The 23,458-nt window shown below is 39.2% G+C and overlaps 3 protein-coding genes across 5 annotated transcripts in view; 2 read left to right on the forward strand and 1 right to left on the reverse strand.

The window, feature by feature from the left end:
• LOC134812705 (POU domain, class 2, transcription factor 2-like) overlaps nucleotides 1–23,458 on the forward strand; it is a 1,142,226-nt gene that overhangs the window by 828,190 nt on the left and 290,578 nt on the right. The window lies entirely within an intron of this gene.
• LOC134812375 (uncharacterized) lies at nucleotides 20,216–22,327 on the forward strand. Of its 2 annotated transcripts, none has more exons than XM_063819767.1 (4): nucleotides 20,216–20,351; nucleotides 20,947–21,119; nucleotides 21,237–21,394; nucleotides 21,711–22,327. In XM_063819767.1, exons 1-4 carry the CDS (start codon nucleotides 20,240–20,242, stop codon nucleotides 21,898–21,900), a joined length of 633 nt encoding a protein of 210 aa, XP_063675837.1. In that variant the 5' UTR covers nucleotides 20,216–20,239; the 3' UTR covers nucleotides 21,901–22,327. The 2 variants fall into 2 exon arrangements, with proteins under 2 accessions (XP_063675837.1, XP_063675838.1); XM_063819768.1 differs by having other exon boundaries at nucleotides 20,222–20,351; nucleotides 21,240–21,394; nucleotides 21,711–22,321.
• The window catches only part of LOC134812377 (V-type proton ATPase subunit e-like), a 54,175-nt gene continuing 53,099 nt past the window's right edge, over nucleotides 22,383–23,458 (reverse strand). The window contains exons 3-5 of one of the 2 annotated variants that reach the window (XM_063819774.1): nucleotides 23,218–23,265; nucleotides 22,975–23,067; nucleotides 22,383–22,857 (exon numbers count right to left, since the gene is read on the reverse strand). In XM_063819774.1, the coding sequence (XP_063675844.1) occupies nucleotides 22,851–22,857; nucleotides 22,975–23,067; nucleotides 23,218–23,265 (148 nt within the window). In that variant the 3' untranslated portion in view covers nucleotides 22,383–22,850. Of the gene's footprint in view, nucleotides 22,858–22,970; nucleotides 23,068–23,217; nucleotides 23,266–23,458 lie in introns of both variants that reach the window. The other variant, XM_063819775.1, reaches the window with a different exon arrangement.

Below are 23,458 nucleotides of genomic sequence, written 5' to 3' on the forward strand. Positions count from 1 at the left end.
ACTCATTTTACCACACCACACCAACATAACGTCTATAATTATTAGCTGACAAAAGGTGCAACACTGACCAATAGCGACACTGCAAACTGTCACGTGCCTCACGGTACCGTGCTCTTACTCACAACGTACCTTTCTCCCCAGCCTCCCTTTCACCTGACGCAGTGTTTTACCATTGACATGAACAACTGCGTAATTCACAGCTCCAAATATAGTTTTTAAGAATGGAATAAAATTAGTAGGATCTGATATGGTAAAATTATCAGGGTTAATATGGATAACCTCGTGACGTCTCTACTGGTTCTGCTGATCATGTCTTACAGCGCTGCAGGTGGGCCCACTTTATCTTATTCAATAATATATTTCAATAGTCTAAACGTATAGACTTACTGGGCAGTGGGCACGGCACCGATGATTGGTATTGTTCTTTTAGTATATCATGAAACAATTCATTTGTCCACTTATTTCGAGTGTTTTATATAGTCTAACAGTTTGATAAATATTTATGTCCGATGAGAAATTCCCTGTTCCTAAAAGTATAATTCAAGTTTAATATAATTTACATTGTTTCCAAAATGGATAAACAAACATTTCAGAGGTTAGACTGAGCTTTCTTAGCCCAGTATTTGCGTTCGGTGACTTACAATATAGCACTCCTGACACCCAAGACAAAGGAAGCGGTCCTTTCCTAGACTTCCCGCTACCTGCCGGTATAATCATCAGCACAGACACCTCCTTCGAAGTGAACCTGAATTTAGCTGCTGTCAATAAAGGAAGCGTCTGGCTGGACATACTGGACGATAACGAGGAGTCCGGGATGAGGTTCCGGCTGATAGTGGAGTCCCCGACCCAGTGCGTGGTCAGGTTTCGTAAGAAAACCCCGGATCAGAACAGTTGGCAGGAAATGATAGACAACCAGTTCGACGCGGCTGTGCTAAAAGTGGGCTTCAACAAAATAACGATCGCGACAGTGGGGACGGAGTATATCACTGTAGTGAATGGAGTGGAGCTGCACCTGGAGAATACAGTTCCAGTGGACTCAGCCGTCCTGGTGCAAGTCTCTAAGATACAGATCAGACTGGATAAGAACGACAATAGTGTAGAGTACGGGGAAAGCTCTGTGCTGGCTCCGGGACCAGGTATGATATTTGTATTTATTTGTGCTTAATAACTCTAGTCTCTACAATATTCGAATATAGAAAAGCTCGTAGACGGGTACCCGGCAGTTGGAATCGTGTTTTCGGACCCTTGACTCTGACATATGTGATCAACAGAGTCTTTCGCCCATAACTCATCAAGATCGCGTTTTATTTTAAGTACCATTATAATGTAGGATGATTCGGAAAAGGTGTCCGAAATTACATCGGTTCTTTATGGATTTTATCTGCTTAGTACTCTTTTGAAAGACATCTCGTTCGAATGTGATTAGATATGCTCTTAGAGTGACTTTATGATCGGACCTCATCATAAACCCTCAGTGCACCGTTCTTGCACGTCTCTCGTGCAACAATTATCTCCTCTCCAAGAAATAGCCTACATATAATTTATTGAGCGGGTCCAGCTTGAATATTGCGACAAAACACAACTATAAATTGCGCTACACACTATCCTGGCTCAGAGTTACTTCTAGCAAAACAACAAATATAGTTCCTACCTCAGATATCCTAGTTAACATTTCTCCGGCTCTCCCTGGCGTGAGAAGCAAAAACATCAACACAGTCGCTGATATCGGATACAAGTTGCAAAGGTGTTATAACTAGCGTGGATAACTTGAAACTTAGAGTACAAGTTGAAGTTATACTCGGTACTGAATATACCTTACAAAATAAAAGCTAAACATTAAGTTTAACAATCTTGCAACATTGAACGTCAAGTGAAAAGTTCGAATATTTTGTAGGACAAATTAAGTCGACTTATTTTAAGATAAACAAGAAAAGATATGAACGAATTTGATAATAACGGGTTTTATTATACTGATTACGCAGCCCATAATAAATATTAACTATTATTGTGCTGAACACATTATATTGTTAGCCTGAAAATTTATGGCATCGGTTTTTGTACAAGAATTTGCTTCATATAAAGGCCCTTGCCCCTTAGTACAATAAAAAAGTCTCCAATTCAGCCCCCCCCCCCCCCCCGCCCCCCCCGAGTTCTACTCTTATCTGAACCTCTACTGACGGTAGGGGCCTGGGTAAGGGTTAAAGTTAAGATAAGTACCCTGACTCAGGACTCCTGAGTCAGGGCGTTATGGGGCTACACAAAATGTGAATGAAGCTTTACTTGCATACCTTTCAGCTGCAACTAACTCCGTACACAAATCATTTAATTGGGCTGATCCTGACAGACTGAGGCATAAATTACTCTAAAAAAGCTCATAAGATTAAAAGAGACAAATATTAAGGGTGCAGCACAATTACAGTTGATATAATCCAAGTAATAATCAACAATGTCTGGAAAGTTATGAAAATAATAATATGTTCCAACTGATTTTTCAAAACGAGAGGCGACGAAATATGAAAAACCTACATTTCTAGACAAAACTTCTAGAAAACATTGCAACTCAGAGATATATACTAAGTCGTATTTGATGTCATCAACTATTAGTTTTACGTCTCAGAACTACACATCTTTTAAATATATATCAGTTGTTAGTTGTATTTGTAAGCAACGTGAAGCTCCAATGACCACATATACACTTCTGTTTATTGTACTATTGTCTTATTATGTACGACTTTTAAAGTTGTGCTTTTGTGAAGAATTTCAAATGAGATATCAGATATCAAATTCATCAAAATAGATTTCTCTTGAAAAGCTGTAATTATTTTATGTGGAGGAGAATAAAATTAGCCTGTGTTCTTACGCAGGATTTGAGATCTAAAATAAAGGTTATTGATTTTCTTTGTTAGATTTGATAGAGGATCATAATAGAATATAGGTGGAATCTAGCTAATTGCATGCAGCATTAGTAAATTAGGCGGGAAAGTAATAAAATAATTTAAGTTTAAAAAGCTTAAGGGTCTGTCCACACTACGCCACGTAAAATCCGTGCCTCTATTCCCCGAGAGTTTCCACGCCAACTGGCAGGAGCTCTGCCCACACTACGCGCCTCGTTGTGTGAATCCGGTTTTTTTTGACCCACGCCATGTGGCCCGTCACCACATGGCGTAGTGTGGGCAGACCTTCGGGGAAAAGAGGCGTAGTACAATATAGTGGTGTTACTAAGACAGTGTTAGTAACCTACACGCTAATAGAGTGGTGTTACTAAGACAGTGTTAGTAACCTACACGCTAATACAGCCTATTAGCGTGTAGGTTATTAAGCAACTAGATGTCTAACACTGTTGCAAGCTATCACACGATCTTACTGCTGTTCTTATAATTACTGATGCTTTTAATAAGTTAAATGATAATTTGTTTTAGTCTTGATTTAATATGGTAGTAGTACAGTGTTTCCCTTTATAACTGCGTTAAAGAGGGGGCCGATGGGATACTTTCCAACCAAAACCCTTATATTATATATATATATTATATATACATGTATATATACTGACATGTCAGTATATTTCAATAAGCTTGTTTACAAAGTGAGAGAAATATATACAGGGTGTACCGTAGAAAGTGTGACTTTTTTCCACTTTGCAGTTGCATTTTGTAGACGGAGCATATCCTGACTGTCACCAACCAATATTGGCAAAATGTCAAGGGACAATAACTTTAAGAAGAAAGTAACACGGCAAATACCAGTGAGGGGTGGGGGTGAGGGGTGGGACGGCCTATAGTAACGTGGCAAATAATTAATGTTCCTAGATGTATTACGACAATTTATTGATTTCTGAAGTTTAAATTTGTATAGTGTACGATCACTCGCCATCCCTTTGGTGTACGTCAAAAAATTAAAATTAAAATTAAATGAAGAGCTATCAAAGTAACAAATGTAAGCAATTGTGAATTCTAGATTTCCAGTAAGCTGAGATAAACAGAGCGGTTCTGTCCTCAAATCCGAAATGACGAAATAAGGAGTTTGAGTAGCTACAACTACACGCAACAAACCAGGCTTAGTGGAATATTAGAGGAGCTTCCTGGCTGAGACATTGGCTGCAGCAGCCTGTTTAGCTTGCTGTAACGTAGTAATGGGCCCCTCGGTACTCCAGCTCCGGTCCCGGAAATTTAATGCACTAAGTGGTCAAGCTAAATTTATAGATGAGGTCAATTGCAGGGGTTATGGGCCCATTCTAAATGTATACTACAGTTAGGGAGGGATTGCATATTCGCATTGTATTCTGTCTAATATTATGGGTCTCAAAGTTCAAATAAGCTTATAAAGGACAAAGGCTAAGCCTACATTAAGCATGTTTTCCTTTAGCGATTCATAAATCATGCAAAGAAGGGAGGAGGGTTCATACAAATACAATGTATGTAAGTATAGGAGTGAGGGGTTGGGATGGGTTCATACGAAGAGTTTGCGGAGGGGGTGGACTTCATACAAAGAATGCGGAGGGGTGGGGTTTATGCAAAGAATGGGGGTATGAAAGGGTTTTATGTAAAGATTGGGGGCGGGGGGGGGGGGGGGGGGTTTAGGGTTAATGCATAGAAGCCAACTGTTGTTATGAAACTAGTTAAGAAGATATATTTAATATGGCCGCAAAATAGTTCGCAAAGATTACTAATTGAGTAAGCGGCAGTTGGTTCCTGCAATTAATTTATAATGAGTTATTAAAGTGCCTTTGTTGCAGCGATCTGTGCACTACCCACAGTAACTGTAAGCTGAGTTAGATCCAACAAAACATGACCTCTACTGGAGGAGGCTCGACATGTAGCTAGCTAGTTGCTCACGCTCTATATTATATTATATATAGCTTTATATTATATTATATACAGCTTTATATTATATTACATATTAGCTCCATCAAATGAATTGCATTGTGAGAGTCTACACGTGACGCACTGCTTGTGCTCAAGCAGTGAGTGCGGCGTGAAATTGGTCGGATTCTTGCACAAGTGCGTTACCTACAAAAGCAATTTCACAAATTACTTAAGTACCGAAAGCAGTTCCAAAAAGTGTAGAAAATGTTCAACAAATAGACATTAAACTACTATACAGTCACGATGTAGCGAATGTTTCAAGGATACCCGATATAACTGGTTTCTTAAATAGCTGAAACATCTCCCCCCCACCCTCCCCGATTTGAGCCCCTTCACACTAATAGAGATGTTGGTCATCGCCTATTTTAATATCTATTTGAGTTCGCGGCTTTCTCAATACAAGGGGCTATCAAGAACGATCTCTTAGAAGCAAATTGCAGTATAAAATAGTGAAGGTAAGCTGTAGTGATAAGGGGTATATTGGAACATCGCAATTCGTATAAACATTACTTGGATAATACGAATTTAAACAAAGAACACTCCACGTGTAAACAAAGTAAGATCACTGTTACTGTAACATGCAATATTGCAAAGGAATCCGTCACTAAATCCAGGATAAGAAGAAACCATGTAAAAGTCAGCAACTCAGACTCGTTGCTAGGGACCCTGAACTCCAGATGTCGAGATATTGTGTAACGGGCTGCATGTTCAGTAGCCAGGTAACATGTCCGGCTGAATATTCGCTAATTCTGGGGTGACACACACGCGGTGTGTACCGAGTGGGATTGCAAGCTGAATCACTAGCTGGGAGGATGGTACCTAGCTGGAACCATGTGAACCATGACAATAACTATTTAGCTAGTCATGTAAATCAATGTACAGATGACGAATCTGCTAGAATCACTACTGGACGATGCCTATAACGATGCCTATAACGATGCCTATAACGATGTATAACAATAGAGTTTAAGTGAATCATCGGACAGTCTGGCAGTACCGTGCCCTAGCTAGAGAGCCTACGCCCTACATGAGAGCAGTTCTACCGTTGTTAAACGGCTCCGTGGTGACAGGACTCTCAACTATTTCATTGTCTAACACTTCATTATCATTAACAATTAATGATTAAACTATTGTTCGTCTTCTCCCTCTATCGCATTCCTGATCTTTATCTTGTGTTCCACATCCTGTCACAGTGTCACATCCTGTTACAGTGTCACATCCTGTCACAGTGTTATATCCTGTCCCAGTGTCACATCCTGTCACAGTGTTATATCCTGTCACAGTGTCACATCCTGTTACAGTGTCACATCCTGTCACAGTGTTATATCCTGTCCCAGTGTCACATCCTGTCACAGTGTTATATCCTGTCACAGTGTCCACTGTCCAAGTGTCACATCCTGTCACAGTGTTATATCCTGTCCCAGTGTCACATCCTGTCACAGTGTTATATCCTGTCACAGTGTCACATCCTGTCACAGTGTTATATCCTGTCACAGTGTTATATCCTGTCCCAGTGCCACATCCTGTCACAGTGTCCACTGTCCAAGTGTCACATCCTGTCACAGTGTTATATCATGTCACAGTGTCACATCCTGTCACAGTGTCCAAGTGTCACATCCTGTCACAGTGTTATATCCTGTCACAGTGTCACATCCTGTCACAGTGTTATATCCTGTCACAGTGTCACATCCTGTCACAGTGTTATATCCTGTCACAGTGTTATATCCTGTCCCAGTGCCACATCCTGTCACAGTGTCCACTGTCCAAGTGTCACATCCTGTCACAGTGTTATATCATGTCACAGTGTCACATCCTGTCAGATGTTGCTAAATTGTCTGACTCAAAACACTTGATTGGCGGAAGGTGTAGAAGCAGTGCAAATCTAAGAGCCAATCTAAACTACCAAACATTACAGTACAGCTGTATGAGCAGGTATCTGGTATCGGAAGAAAATGCACTTTAAGTTCAGAAACCCGACAAAGGGCGAGCCTTAAAGTTTAAAATGAGCGGTGAAAATAGGCTTCTGGTAAAGTTTGTTAATTTACAAGCGAGGAACCTTGAGAGGTAAAGGTCTCTACTGGAATGAGGCCATTAGAGAAGGAGTTAGGTTTACAGATCCCCAAATCGATCAGGAATCTATTATACTGGATATGACGCAATTCATCTCTTTAACAACTCCAGCCATATGTCCTACTCTTAATTTACACCACCCAGCAGTAATAAGTAAGATCGGTTTGTTAATTTACACCACCCAGCAGTAATAATAAGTAAGATCGGTTTGTTTGATAATTTAATAGCTGGTTACACTTGTGACTTGCAGATCTCTCGTTTCCGTTTCGGTGTAGTTGCTTGCAGGAGGTAGGTATCTAGCTGTACTGGTAGCTAGGAGGGGTAAACAGTTGTTAAACTTAAAGTTAATACGAGATAGTTGCAGGTGAGATAGTTGTGTTGACAACTTATAGCCAGGGACTGGAAGGTACGTTGTACGTCCTGCATCTGCAGTTAAGTCGAACAAGTTGCAGTAAAACACCGCTGATCATATGTGTTTTGGTGGAAAGTCTTTGTTGACTTTAAGGAATGCAGGATAAGCAATCTATATTCAACATATGCTGTTAAACCTAAACTTTTAACACTCTAGAAAATTCAGTTTGTAAAACATTGCACCTTCAATCTTCATCCCCCACACTTCTCCCAGTTTCCTTCCTTGTCCCAAATTTCTCAACTTATATTTTTTTATAACGTGGAAATAACTAGTAGAGGCTCTTACGGGCATTGTCTGCTCGATACGCTAGGGACCCCAGATACACCTTACTAGACGTAATTTTGACCGTAGAATCGATTAAAAGTGGTTTCAAGATGATTAGACTGATTTTTCTGGGTTAAAATTGCAAAAAAACCGATTTTTGGGCCAAAAATAGGCCAAAAAACCATGTTTTTTGATATTTTGAGCAAGTTAATTTTGTTGGCATGTCGGCAAAACTTGCATAGAGATAGCTGAAAGACAGCCGCACAAGATGGTATAAAAATAAAACAAATCCCTCTATTTTTTCTGGGGTAAAAATCCAAAAAAGTGGTAAAAATTTTGACTTTTTTGCTTCAAGTTTGAATAATTTTTTGCAGTTGTATTTAATCAACCCAAAAATAGTTTCATCGTGTTTGCCTAAATTTTTCCTTTCCGAGAAGTACCCACTTCATATACTTTATCGAAGTTTGAATATTGTCACTCCGCAAGCGTTTTTGCCAAATTTTCGACGCGCACTACGCGCAAAAGCATTTAGTTGTTATCAATTGGCACCCGCGCGTTCATCATAAATTTCAAACAGCTATAACTCAGCGAGATTATGTCCGTTCTGGCTCATATTTTCACACCAAATAGAAAATAATGTGATCTTGTTGCTGACAAAATATGAATATAATTACTCTATTTGCCTTAGAGTAATAGACTGTCAAAGTTTAAAACGCGCATTGGTATAGCACGTGACTAATAAGGCCAAATTTATACTTCTTAACATATTATCGATCCTTAGACATCATACTATTGTGTCCAATTAGCGGTTAGGTCTCTAAACTCGTAGCAGAAAACACGTCTTTTTGCCCGTAAGAGCCTCTACTAAACACAACGTTTTGCAAAATTATTCGCTTTACCAACTGTTAGTGTTCACCCAAGTACAAACCTTTAATATTTCAATTAACGGGTGATGCGATAGTGATACTCGTAAAATATTTGTTCCAAATATTAGACCGTCGACGAGTCCAACTCGGCGCGCGTCTTGGTAGGTAATATAAACATACAACATTTTCAACTGATCCACGATTATATATAGATTATATATAGATGGAGATACCCATGATACCCATGATACATTACCTGAGGACCCCAGGCTATTATGTTCATTATGTTCATTAACGAATAAAGATTTGGCGGAATGACAGGCTGAGCGCGGCCCAGTAAATGATACACAGTATATAATAAGTGCGCTCTTATATTATTCTAATATATTAGTCTAAAAACTATGCTCTTCTGCGCGCGTCTCGTCGGTGCACGCCGCACGGTCAACAGTGTTACAATGAGTCTAAGCCCTGAGGCAGGCACGGTGTCACCAGTACGTTAGTTAGGGGCCATCTACTTAGAACGTCCGCCAAAATCGCAGATTTTCAGACCTCCCCCTGTCCGGGTGTGTCCGAATTTTCAAAACCACCCCTCCCCCGGACGTCCGGATTTCCAGCTACTTTTAAAAGTACAAATAAAACCAACTCAAATTCATTGTTAAAAAAATGTGTAGTTACTTTAAATAAACAATATAATTATAATACATTTAGATTTTAATATCGAACAAGTTTAGCACAGTTAACGTATGTCAAGTTTGAGTTACATTTAATTTTAAGTACATTTAACTTTAAGTACCTGTTCAAAATACAGGGATCTAAACAATTACAAAGTAATTAGTGTCAAAGAGTTGAAATAAATGGGACTTTTTCGTCAATTCTGCCAAAATTTCCGGACGTCGGGATTTTCAGAAACCACCCCCTTCCCCTGTCTGGATTTGTCAGAAATTCCAAAATCACCCCCGCCCCCGGCCCCCCTCCCTATTTGTCGGACGTCTTAAGTGTTTGGCCCCTTGGCCCTTAACTTATATTAAAGTCATTGCTATAGACTTATAACCTACAGTTCATTTAATTCTATGACTATGACTATGAGTGCGCTCCTACTAAATCGCTCGCCCAAATTTTAAGAAAATTCTTGTGAAAAGGCCCTCGGTGTATTTTTGGACGCTGATTCCGAATCACCCCACATGACGTAGGGTAAAAATGCTTCCACGGAGAGTTATGGGCAAAAAACCGTTTTGGTCACGTGACAGGCTAGTAAACCATGAATTCGATTGTTTAGGGCTCGGGTTAGGGTTAGGGTTGTGGTAAGGGTTATGGTTAGCTTCGAGGTTATGGTTAGGGTTAGGGTTGGGATTAGGGTTTATGTAAAACCGTTTTGTACGGCTGCAAAACCATAAAAACCATTTAAGTCACGTGAAATTTTTGGGCGAGCGAATTAGTAAGAGCCCTATGAGTGATATCAAATATATTTTTCAAAAAAAGTGGACGGACATTACCCGTTCAACTTAATAATTAATGTATAACTATATTATATATATATTTATAATAAATGTCATATATCTTTAATCTTATTTCCCAGCTTTCTGCCCAAAATGTAACTGCTTCCTTGGCCTTAATTTATTTTTCCATTACTATCCCCGGCGAGACATTATAGTTAGTTGACTGACAGCCTAGCCAAGGGCAAGACGTTGATTAAATTTTAAATGGACTGATGCTTGATAGCAGATAGTTGATAGTTGATAGTATTTTCGTATCACCAGAATTTTCTCGCGATGATTAAAAGTTAAACATTTCCATGTGGACTGGGCTCATAGTCATATTATTTTGCTCGTATTATTTCACGTGACCTCGCTTTATGGTTTGGCACTTGGCAGCCGAGCAAAACGTGTATCTCACTATCACGTCGTGACCCCCATTGTCGTTTCACTATACTTACTTACTTGTACTTGAAAAGGTCTCCTCCTAGTCGTTGGAGTGGCCTGCACCACAAAGTAACTCTTTTCTTCGGTGTATTAGACCTCTCCAGTGAACCCTGTCTGTAGCTTGTTGTTCTGCATCTTCTATCGTGATGTTATCGACACCTGTGAAGATTGCTGCATCCTCCCGGACACATGACAACCAGTTTTTCCGAGGTCTACCTCTTGACCTTTTACCATGCTTTGGGATCCAGTGCAGAAGATAGTTGGGTATTCTTTCTTCTGGCATCCTCACCACATGGCCAAACCATCGGAGTCTAGCTGCTCGTACGAAAGTATCAACACTCAACAGGGGCGATGTTAGCCCGCTTAAGTACATCAGCATTAGATACATGATAAAACCATTTTATTTTCAGGATTCTCCTGAGACATCTATGATGGAACACCTCAAATCTTTTCATCTGCGTCTGTGTGGTATTCCATACCTCACTTCCATAAAGCAGTATAGTGAGAACAGCCGCTTTGTAAATCCTGATTTTAGTTGGAGTCTTGATGTTGCGACTGTACCATATACTGCTGAGCTGATAGAATGCCCCAGAGGCCTTTTGAATTCGAGCTGAAAGTTCTTTGTCGATTGTTCCATTCGCACTGATGATTGCACCCAAGTAAGTGAAATTGCTGACCTGCTGTATTGGGAGACCTTCCACATTGATGTCCATAGTGTCGTCTTTAGAATACGGCCTCTGCGATGCACTTTTGCTGACAACCATGCTCTGTGTCTTGCCAGCATTAATCTTCAGACCCGCATAGGCACTGTATTTGCAGAGAAGGTCAGTGGTTTCCTGCAGCCCTTCTTTTGAGTCATCTAACATAGCCATGTCATCAGCGTAATCAGTGTCCAAAAGATGTTTCTCTTCTACCCCGGGGGCTGGCAGCTGTAATAAAGCCCCTTTGCTAATGACCTTGTTCAGTTCCATAAGGTATGCCGAAAAATTCAAACAAAAGTTGAAGACTGGTGGTCCCTGTATATCACCTTCCCCAGTACCCGAGTTGACATCAAACCAACCTGTAACCTCTCCATTGACCCTAACAGCACTAACTGTGTGAGTGAAGAACGCCTTCATAATTCTAATGTACTTGTCAGGTAAGCCGTAGTGCTGCATACTTCTCCAAATGAACTGCCTGTCAATTGAATCAAAAGCTGCTTTGAAATCAACAAAATTAATATACAGAGGGATATTATACTCAATGCATTGGTGTATAATACAGCGGAGTGAATAAACCTGGTCAATACATGAGCGATTCTGTCTAAAACCACTTTGATTTTCCCGGAGGAATCTTTCCATGCCATTGCTAAGTCTCCGCAGGAGTATCATCTGCAAGAGCTTCGAGGCTGTGGATCTTAATGTAATGCCTCTGTTGTTAGCGCAATGAGAGGTGTAACTATGTCACTATAACTTTCACTATAATTTTCACTATAAGTTTCACTATAAGTTTCACTATAAGTATCGGGGCGAAAGCCACGATACAGCCGAAAGCCACGATCGTGCGCGGCAGGCCTACATGTAGGCCTGTACAACGTATGGCAACATCAACCGGAGCTACTTTCATACCCTTATGCCTTGCTGTTAGAGTTAGACCTAAGGGCCTTTCCACAAGAATTTTGAATCATTCGGGCGAGCGATAAAGCTTGGAGTGGACAGAATTGAGAATACTTACTTAGAATAGAAACATTGCTGCTCGTGAAGAATGTTGAAAGGGAGTAAGCCGCATTGTGTTGTAGCACTATCAGGTATAGGTGGCTACTGTATAGGTACTACTACTAGCTATAGTCGTGAACGTGTGCTCGGTCTCTCGACTCTCTCTCTCTGATGGTGGCTACTGTATAGGTACTATAGTCGGGCGCTCGGTCTCCCTCTCTGATGGTTCACCATGTCATTATTATACTGCATACACACATTTTATAGTGCTGCACTGGGCTCTCTACTCTTTATAATATCGCATGGACTCACTATACTCTTAGGGCTAGTGTTCAGTTTTAGTCATACTACTTTTCCCTCTTATACAAGTATACTAAACGTGCGATTCTGCCACTTGCTCATCCGTCAAAGTTGTGTTTCTCTCATGAGACATGACTATATCGCGATCGTTATCAGATCTTCTGCTGGATCATGGATGTAGACACAATCTTAATGTTTCTTGTAATTCTGCAGCTCTTGATTCTTATTACTATTAATTGCACCGCCTCTTCTTAATACCACTAATTAGTTCTCACCATACTTGTGTGGAAGTACAGTGCTTATACACTAACAGGTAGTGTATGTATCAGGTTAACCTTCCATACTCATGGGAATCTGGTGCTCATTACAGTGTTTAGTACAATTGTTAGTAATAGTTTCCTGTCTCATTTAAATCCTCTAAATTTGCAGTAGTCGCCCAATTAGGCCCTATACAGCCCGTCTGACCAGATGAGGAGGAGGAGGAGGAGGAGGAGACTGTCCGAGAGAGCCCCTTCCTGGAGTACACTGCTAGGCCTTGTTAAATATCCAGTTAGTTTAATTTAGACTCGCTTAAATTACCTCTCCTGAGGGTTTGTTCAGTCGTGGCTACATCTGCATATTATCGTCTTATTAAGTTACTAAAACAGGTCTATGGACCGAGTTGTCACAGTCTGTTCGTAACCTTCACAATTTTACTTTTAATATAATTTTGTCGTTCCACCTCTGAGGTATAATCTTGGTAATACGATTACTTGATTTAAAGATTGCTTTTCAGTTAAACGTTACAACTTTTACTTGTGAATGTTGAATGTTGATACATCATTATGACAGGCTTTACGATACTTGACTACTTGACAACTCAGGTAAAATAGCAACACTACTAAAACTTGCTGCTCACCTGTTTATCTGTTTATCTGTTTGTCATCATAGCAACAACATTAAGCTAGCTCGACATTTGTGATACTGATCTGCTCGCTAATAGATTAGTGCTGTTTCTCTCTGATTGCACTGTCAGGCGGAGTTGTGATGATTTGACGTGTAGTGTGTAAAGCTTGTGTCCTTGCCAACTTTCATACTATGTATAGCGTCATTATAGTGTTAGTTGAGAGGCGAGAGTGTTAGATTTTGTGGAATTTCCTGGTTTTTCTCGACTTTTCCTGTGTGATCACATTTTTCAGTTCTTTGCCTTATTTGTTAATTGCAGCGAAGGTCTGAGTTAATATTTTTAGTGGAATATCAGAACTTAACGGTATAAAAATGGTAATCATTTTATTTCCACTAGTTTTTGATGATATTGCTAATATTTTTCCAAAATGTCTGAACCGATCGCGATATAGAAATGCATTATTTTGATATTTTCATACTAAGTCTCGCTTGAATGTTTTAAATGTTCATCCTCGTTGTTTTAATGTCGAAGCGTTTAATAAATGTTAAAATTTATTTATTTATTTTAAGCCTCATAATTGTTTTGTAAATCTGAGATCTTGCTTGGAAAACTGAAGCGAGACTTCTAGTTAGGTAAAGATCCCCTTGTACAATGTAGATAAAGAGTATTTGGTGCCACTGGCCGGAGCCTGCAGCTAGTTAGCTGCAATCCGCTAGTTAGTAGTCACCTTGTCCGCTAGTTAGTATTCACCTTGTCCGCTAGTTAGTATTCACCTTGTCCGCTAGTTAGTATTCACCTTGTCCGCTAGTTAGTATTCACCTTGTCCGCTAGTTAGTATTCACCTTGTCCGCTACACACACCATTTCAATCACCGCCTCATAAAGTGACCTCAATCAGACGAACGAGATACGGAAATTCAATTACTGGAAACACCAAGATAACGATTAGCGGGAAATATACCACAGCGCATTCCAGGGCGTCATGCAGCATAATCATGATAATAATATTACACATTTCATTAGCGTAACTTTACACTGGTGGGACATACTGGTCCCACCTCTCACTTAGCAGGAGTGTAGAGGAGTGTAGAGGAGTGTAGAGGAGTGTAGAGGAGTGTAGAGGAGTGTAGAGGAGTGTAGAGGAGTGTAGATGTTACAGCTTCTCCGGCCCTGGGGGGTGAAGTTCGTGTGAACCACCTTATAGTTATACACTTCGTGTGCATCAGACCTATAACTCGCTTGTAAAGCTTTATTTGAACCCTCACACGTTACGTACCAATATTGTACATTAACGCTCAGGTTTATACTATATTGTCAGCTGTTTTGCTTGTTTTCTGCTTTGTAACCAATTGTTCTAGAGCCCATACTGTTAAGGTGGGCTGTACTAAGCTTATAATATACTACTCCATCCGAACCTTCGAGATTACCAGAGTACTCATATTGAAGCAGCAGTGTACATTTCCCTTTTGCGGATAATGCAATCAATAATGTTTCCCAGTAAGTACAGTATGTGTACAGTGTGACAATACACACGGTAGCGCGTGACAGGTGACGCGTGACAGGTGACACATTAAACCTGATGACTCACAGTTTCCAGTTTATTTCTCACACTATATTACAACTCTGTGAATAGAATGAATGACTTTTAAAACTGTTTAATTTGTTTTACACACTTAAAGTCGTATAATCGTTAGTACATTTGTGATTATGAATATTCAGAAACTCTCTTGAAACCTGACCACACATTTCAACATTTGATGTCCTAGAAAATAACATGCTTATTCGTACTTGTAATGAACTTTAAGTAATTTATTAAAACATGCACGTGCGTGTATTTCATTAGATCTCACTATTCTCAACCTGGCTAATAGATATGTCTCGTATAAACTCTTTCTACAGCATGTCTTACTAACGAACAGGGCGCAGTCACGTAGTGTACATGACAGGTAACATCTCATATTCTCTAGTCATTTGTCTTGCTTTAGTCTTATTCTGCTACAGTCTGATAGTTTCACAGATTATTAACTTGCTCTATTTGGTAGAGTTAACCTTTAGTTTTAGACTCCCGACATGATTGACGTTTAGATTTTGAAGCTTTTCTGAAATTGCATAAACATGATGGATGTTGTTTAGATGTCTATACACAGCGTCTGAGCAGCAACATGTAGCAGTAAAGGTAACATCTCCCAGCCAATCTGGTGGCTCTAACTGTTAGAAGCTGACTTTAAGTTGGAACATCAGCTCATTTCACTGTTACTCTTCTTCTCTGCTCGCGTAGTACTTTGTGATGATGCAGTACTACTACTAGTTCTGTTAAATGATGCAATAATACTACTAGTTCTGTTAAATGATGCAGTACTACTAGTACTGTTAAATGATGCAGTACTCTAGTGTACTACTAGTACTGTTAAATGATGCAGTACTACTACTAGTTCTGTTAAATGATGCAGTACTACTACTTTGTTACTACTGTACAAAGTCACATGAATCTGAACACTGGTTAGACAGTAATACGTTGCACTAAATCTGATGATGCTCATTTTCCAATCTACCGATACAGTTGTACTTGTAGCCGCACTAAAGTGTAGTACTACTAGTACTGTAGTAGTAGACAGCTTGAATTGATCCTTCTGCCCACTTTCCAACTCCATATCGTTCATTATTGCAGACTATTTGACCTCTCCTCAATAGCTAACCTACAATAGAGCTACTCCTCAAAAGAACTCCTCCCTTTACCCTTTCATTATTTCTTCTGTATTTTCCTTCTCCTAATCACCGGATAGTAGTAAAGTATCCAATCCGACCTTTTTGTTTTGCGGTTTAGGGATTGTAGAAGATGGGCGAATCATTAAAAGAACATCAGTGAAAATGTCGAGCATAATACAGTTCGTGTTATGCCTGTGTCTGGGTGTATTAATGTGTGTACACAGTGATCCGTCAAATTAGCATTTATTACATTATTAACTACATGAGGCAGGAACACTTCCTCCCTCAAAGGAAAAACCTCTACAATATGTAGTGTACACTGTGGGCCTACAGTAGTGAGTCACTACACTAACACAGCTATAACATTCCTCAATTCTAGTTTATAAATAGTACTCTCCTATGAAAGCCGCCCTTTTGAAACTTGAACCAGCAGAGGCACATATTAGGTGCGATGGTTGCGGGATCGCACAATTTACCGTTTTCCGCACATTTCCGCATAATTTATTGTTTTCCGCACATTTCCGCATAATTTATTGTTTTCCGCACATTTCCGCATAATTTATTGTTTTCCGCACATTTCCGCATAATTTATTGTTTTCCGCACATTTTGTCATTTTCTGCATATTTCAGCATAATCTAGCATTTTCCGCGTAATTTAGCATAATTTTGAAATTTTCGCGTTGAGATTTTAGAGTGTAAAAACCAAAATATGTTAAAAGTGGGGCCCTTTTAGGACCGTGACTCAGGCCCTTTCGGGACCCTGACCCAGGCCCTTTCGGGACCGTGACCCAGGCCCTTCTGGAACTTATACCTAGGCCACGTGACCCAGTTACCACGTGACCCAGGCCCTTTCGGGACCCTGACCCAGGCCCTTTCGGGACCGTGAGCCAGGCCCTTTCGGGACCGTGACCCAGGCCCTTTTGGAACTCATGCCTAGGCCACGTGACCCGGTTACCACGTGACCCAGGCCCTTTCGGGACCGTGACCCAGGTCCTTTCGGGACCGTTACCCAGGCCCTTTCGGGACCGTGACCCAGGCCCTTTCGGGACCGTGACCCAGGCCCTTTTGGGACCGTGACCCAGGCCCTTTCGGGACCGTGACCCAGGCTGTTCTCAGATAACTAAATCTCAATATAGGTTCAATCATGGTCTTAGTGAAGAACTATACCCTCAGTAACACATAAACAGACCTATTTTTGATAAGAGCGGCGGTTTAGAATTTACGTTTAGAATTTCCAAAGTCCTTGAGAAAATGCAAAAGAAAACCGCACAATTCCCGCACAAATTTCGAAAAAATCGCCGCACATTTGCCGCATAATTGGTAAAAATTTACCGCACCTTACCGCACATTTTACCTTTATAGTCGGGTGCGGTACCGCATAATTTCGATTTTTTTACCGCACCTAATATGTGCCTCTGTGAACCAGCGACCGTTAACTGATTTCCACTTAGATTCAGTGATTGATTATCGTAGTTCATTAGCTTATATATGTAGCATTTTAATGCTGTTTACGAATGTAGCGCGGTGTAGCGAGGTAGGTTATAGTGGTAAAGGTAATGTACACTAGTGTAAGTAGATTCCTCTACTTGTTTGCTGTATTGTTTACAAGTGACCACCACATATTATATACTTCACTATTAGTTAGCACAGTCCCCCCGGCAAACCTCCCCCCACCCCATGTCCACCACATTGCTTAAAGAGAATCGTGTGTCTGTATTTCAAGAATGTGGTTAAAGTCAAAAAATGTGCGCCCATTCATTGTCGGCTACTGCTATTTTGCGCTTTTGTTCATTCTTCGTTTTATTCTCCATTGTTCTCGATCGCTTATACATTGTTGGCTGTTTAAAAACTGCGTGCTAAAAACATAGGCTCTCATCGAGGTAGTCTATACTGTAATTATATGGACCAATCTTTGTGCATCATTGTTAGAAAATATGTATTTAAACAATAGGATCGCAAGTTATCGTTTATTGTGTTCACATTTTCTCGCGTATTTCTGTGGTCAAAAATATCCTCAGATTAAGATAGTTTCCTGCTTACCACATAGTTCTAATGTACCGTCACAATAAGTGACTTTAATATACCGTCATAAATCCGGATTGTTGCTAAAAGGTAGTGTTACAGTGACCGGTCTCAATAAGTAGTGTAAAAGTACTGTAAACTTACTGTAATTATCTGCAGACTGACCAGACTGCCACATCATTACCGTAATTACACTGTTCCGCGGACATTTCAACTACTATAGTCTATACAACCTACTATACAACTACTATACAACTACTATACTACTACTATACTACTACTATACACTATACAGTATACTAATACTGTACTACTACTGTACAGTTACAATTGACATGCCATACCAGGCTTCTTTATACTTAGCTTTCTATTGTTAGTGCAGCATGCTGGTCACACGAGTTGTTTCTATTTTCTTCTGAACCCCGACTAACTACAATACGGATTCTGTGATATTTGTTGGGTTTATTTCCATACTTTCTAGGGCGTTTTCTCCTCAACCGTATGTTAAGAAAGTCAGAATGATTTCATGTTGTAGTACATTGTGTATTTGTTATAGTAGCAGATACAAGGTAATGTTAATTAATCCTATCATCACAATATGTTTTATTAGGCCGGTGAGAGCTGACAACACCAGGACACAGACCACAGTTCTCACTTTCATCCAATTTGCGGGGTTCTTTATTCTTAAACCTACCTGAAGGGGATGGTGGGTTCTTTATTCTTAAACCTACCTGAGGGGGATGGTGGGGGGGGGCTGGTGGGTTCTTTATTCTTAAACCTACCTGAGGGGGATGGTGGGGGGGGGGGGGGCTGGTGGGTTTCTTTATTCTTAAACTGGAACTACCTGTATTGCTGCTACTCAACATTGTGGGTGGGGGTGGGGGTGGGAGTTGTTTTGATACTGCAACAAACATCACCTTAGTGTTTTGGCGTGCTCGTTTGAAAAAAATATCTGATATTGTTATTTGCTTCTCTAGAAGACTGTTGTTGTGACACACCATTATTTCACTTGTTGTTATTCTCTTAGTAACAGTGTGTATATATTATGCACTTATTTTAATAAGTAACACATCACGCTATGTACTAATGATGCTCGTAGGACTATTGTCAACCATTCGTCTCATTTCTGAAACGAAATGTTAATCTCAAGGACATTGTATTATTCTCATTTCTACTTCTGAGCAGTTCTACGTGGGTGCAATATTGTATACTATACATTATACATATTACTGTGTGATCCTGTGTATTATACATTTTTGACATGCCTTCTGGTACGATATTATATACTTATTACCGTGAGCTTGCAGTCTTCGTGTTTTATACGGGGTATTAATAATTGCACTGACACAGTACAGGGTGTCATATATCAGTCTTATCAAATACCCTGCTCGGCAAACGTGCTGAATTACACCTCTCTGCACTGGTAGCTCATTTGAAGTCCTGTTTAGTTGTATTTTCTGTTTAATACCTTATATTTTCTGTTTAGTTGTATTTTCTGTTTAGTTGTAGTTTCTGTTTAATACCTTATATTTTCAATTCAGCAGTATTTTCTGTTTAATACCTTATATTTTCTGTTTAGTTGTATTATCTGTTTAGTTGTATTTTCTGTTTAGTACCTGATATTTTCAGTTCAGTAGTATTTTCTGTTTAATACCTTATTTTTTCAGTTCAGTAGTATATTCTTATTATTTGATTTTAATGTACACTTAAAACTACACTGCACTGTAGTTTCACCTCTTTAATGGTGTGTATAATAATACAACTCTTATACCTGTGAAGCCGATTATTAGATAATTACTGGCTAATTAGCTAATAGCTCAGCACTCTACCAATACATACCGAGAAATAACGCTTCCTGCTTACCAATACCACTCTTTAGCTGGCATTCTGCCAGATCTGCCTACTGCTCTTCTACAGGAACATTTCATGTCTAATTTTATTTCCTTTCTAAATTGTTCACATACATTATTTTTTAAATCGTTTCCGCGTCTATCACAAGGAATAATATATTCCCTTAGTTCTGTTTTCGTTCCTGAAATGATTTTATAATAAGTTCATTCTCTTTGATACCACTGCTAAATACTGTTTAAAATGATAAGGCAACTCACCTGCAAACAGATATAAATTGTTGAACTATAAAATTGTTTTATTATTTTTGTGTAATGTGTGTAATGTGTGTAATTGCGTCCTGAGAAAAACTGAAACCCTTCCTATCATTCAGCGATAAGTATTATGGGCAATGTTTCGCTACACGGTTATAGACGTTGGAGGTGACCTTGTAGTGTTTAACAAAGAAGATGGAGGCTTAGCTCAGAACAGACGGGACTCATGGCCACCAAGGTTCCCTACAGGTGAGAAGTTGTTACAGTTACTGTTGTTACAGTTACTGTTGTTACAGTTACTGTTGTTACAGTTACTGTTGTTACAGTTACTGTTGTTACAGTTACTGTTGTTACAGTTACTGTTGTTACAGTTACTGTTGTTACAGTTACTGTTGTTACAGTTAGTGTTGTTACAGTCAGTGTTGTTACAGTTACTGTTGTTACAGCTACTGTTGTTACAGTTAGTGTTGTTACAGTTACTGTTGTTACAGTTACTGTTGTTACAGTTACTCTTGTTACAGTTACTGTTGTTACAGTTAGTGTTGGTACAGTTACTGTTGTTACAGTTAGTGTTGTTACAGTTAGTGTTGTTACAGTTACTGTTGTTACAGTTAGTGTTGTTACAGTTACTGTTGTTACAGTTAGTGTTGTTACAGTTACTGTTGTTACAGTTACTGTTGTTACAGTTACTGTTGTTACAGTAAGTGTTGTTACAGTTACTGTTGTTACAGTTACTATTGTTACAGTTACTGTTGTTACAGTTACTGTTTTTACAGTTACTGTTGTTACAGTTACTGTTGTTACAGTTACTGTTGTCACAGTTACATTTTACCACACTTTGCAGAAGAAGAAGTGAAGTTTGAGAGAGTACGATTAAAAACAGAGCGGTTACAGAGACAGGCCAGATTAGAGGAAGATGTTAGGAGAAAGAGAGTTAAAACTATAAACGCTATCGAGTACAGCAGAGAAGAGGAGGATAAATACAGCCAGGACAAAACTGAGGATCAGGGAAATGAGGTGAAATTAAACACTTAACTTTAACATCTTTATAAGTGCTGTCAGTACTACCATTGTCCAATTTGCATGATTTTGTACCAAAACTCTCGTATAACAATTAACATGAAACCTTTTCAGCAGAGCTCCGAGGATAGCGGGATAGTGAGTTTTAGAGATGAGGAACACTCAGCACTAACAGATAACCTCACTCTCAACAGCAACCTAGATACCACAGCTGAAGAGGAACCAGTCCAGAATACAGAGGAACTGAAACTGGACGTTGAGCCATCTCCAAGGTATGTAGGCTCCCCAACCTCCTACCTTAGCGTATTATCATGTTTTGACGGGAGAACAAATGTTATCGGGCTCGTTTGAATTATCGAGTTTATAAATGAGAGCTTTTACGTTGCCAGGAATATAAGCTTCATATATATTATTATTATAACTAACAATAAATACACTGTGATATCACACTAAGACACCGTGAAAGTATAGTATTATGTATAGTATTATGTATAGTATTATGTATAGTACTATGTATACTCTATACATTGTATAGTATTATGTATATTGTACATTGTACCTAGCATCTTAACAAAAACTATTACTCAGGCCTTCCAGAGCCCCATCAGTCTCTAAAACCCGCTCAGTCAGTGTCAAGTCCTTCAGGACACAAGACGCAATACCTACTGATAATGTGGCTGATGATCCAGGAGACAAGCCGTATATTGTGGCTCCCGGGAGAAAGAGAGCTACTAAAACTGATAAGAAAAAGGACTCAGCTTGCTGCACAATTCTCTGAAAATGCTTTGGATGGATGGCCAGTAGCCGTGAGCTTGATTTTTGTCAAATTTTATCATATTATGCTCGAGGACAGTTTGCAGTTTTACAATACATTAGAGTCTGATAACGGGCGCACTCAAAATAAGACTTGTATAAAATCAGAATAAGATCAACCTAAAAGAGAACGATATTTATTGAGCCACTACTAAGTGAAAACCAGGAGGTTTGCAATGGAGCATGATTCTGTAATTAGTGATTTGCTTCGAGTTAATTTAATAGTGATCAATAGGTTTGCAGACCCCGCTTTCGCCAATGTTGGTTTGGCGAATGTAGTTATTATAGTTGTCGTTGAAAAAAGTACTCAACTTGTATTGAGGAAATGAGTTACCTAATTTATTGTTTTTGACACATTTTAAATACGTTTAAACATTTCTACCTATTAATAAATTATAACGATGTTTTAATTCTAGCGTACGACTTGACCAAATCAAAACTTCCAAATTGAGAAAATATATCAAAGAACTACAGTGTAATAACTACAGCGTATAATATATCTTCTAAACATTTCAAATTTGAACCAAAACACCACAAAGATAATTCACAAGAAGATTTTATCGACTGTTGCAATATAAGATCGAAATTGCGAAAAACCTAAAAATAGATACAAACGTTGACAATTCTAAATTCCACGAAACGTCAAAATAACACGTCGTGCGCGAAACATTAGTCATTCAATCGATCAGGAAACTAGAATATAAAACAGTTACTGCGCGTCACGTTGATAACTGTCTTGAATTGTGACCGATGTGGCAAGATAACAAACATTGTACATTCCAACATTAGAATGATACATGCGGTGTATAATCAGCTAATCACAAAATATAAAACGTGTTACTATACAATACACATCTCAAATGTCCTGTTCAATGGCGTCCAGCGCCAAATTGTCTCTTTTTATCTGAAATCTTCCTATGACCTGAGAGATTTATAGGTCATAAAATGCGAAAAATTTAACATTAAAAACATTAAACTGAACTCAAAATATAAATGCAAACTGTAATGTGTGAGTAGTATTAGAACAGTTTTAACCTACGGTGAGTTCTGAGCTCTGTAGTACATGACGATAGCTCCGTTAATTTCAGGTCCAATAAGAGGGTTAATTTGGGCAGCGTAAGTGCAGAACCACCTGGGGAAGTGTGTAATGGAAAATAGTTATTACAACTTGTTATCTAACCACAGATCAAATAGTGAGATTGAACGAGATGAAAACGACAACGAAGAAATACATTGTTTTACCAGGAAGGAAAAACCGATTTATAAAAGGTTTTCAACTTACGACAACCAGCAACAGAAGGCAGTGAGAAAAGACATCACCCATATTAGCCTGAAACAGAGCCATTAAAAAGATCAGATAATTATAGTTTTTTTATCTCAACTCTTATTTTACTTCGGTCATTCCAACAGCCACATTGTTACACAAGTGTGTAACCAGCCAATTACAGGAAGCCGAAGGATTCAATTATACATTAGGCCAGTGACGGTTAAGGTAGTGTGTACCATACTTTCTTCGCCCGAGA

The sequence above is a fragment of the Bolinopsis microptera genome, chromosome 3, assembly GCF_026151205.1.
Source record: "Bolinopsis microptera isolate Bmic1 chromosome 3, MBARI_Bmic_1.0, whole genome shotgun sequence".
Classification (NCBI taxonomy): Eukaryota; Metazoa; Ctenophora; class Tentaculata; order Lobata; family Bolinopsidae; genus Bolinopsis; species Bolinopsis microptera.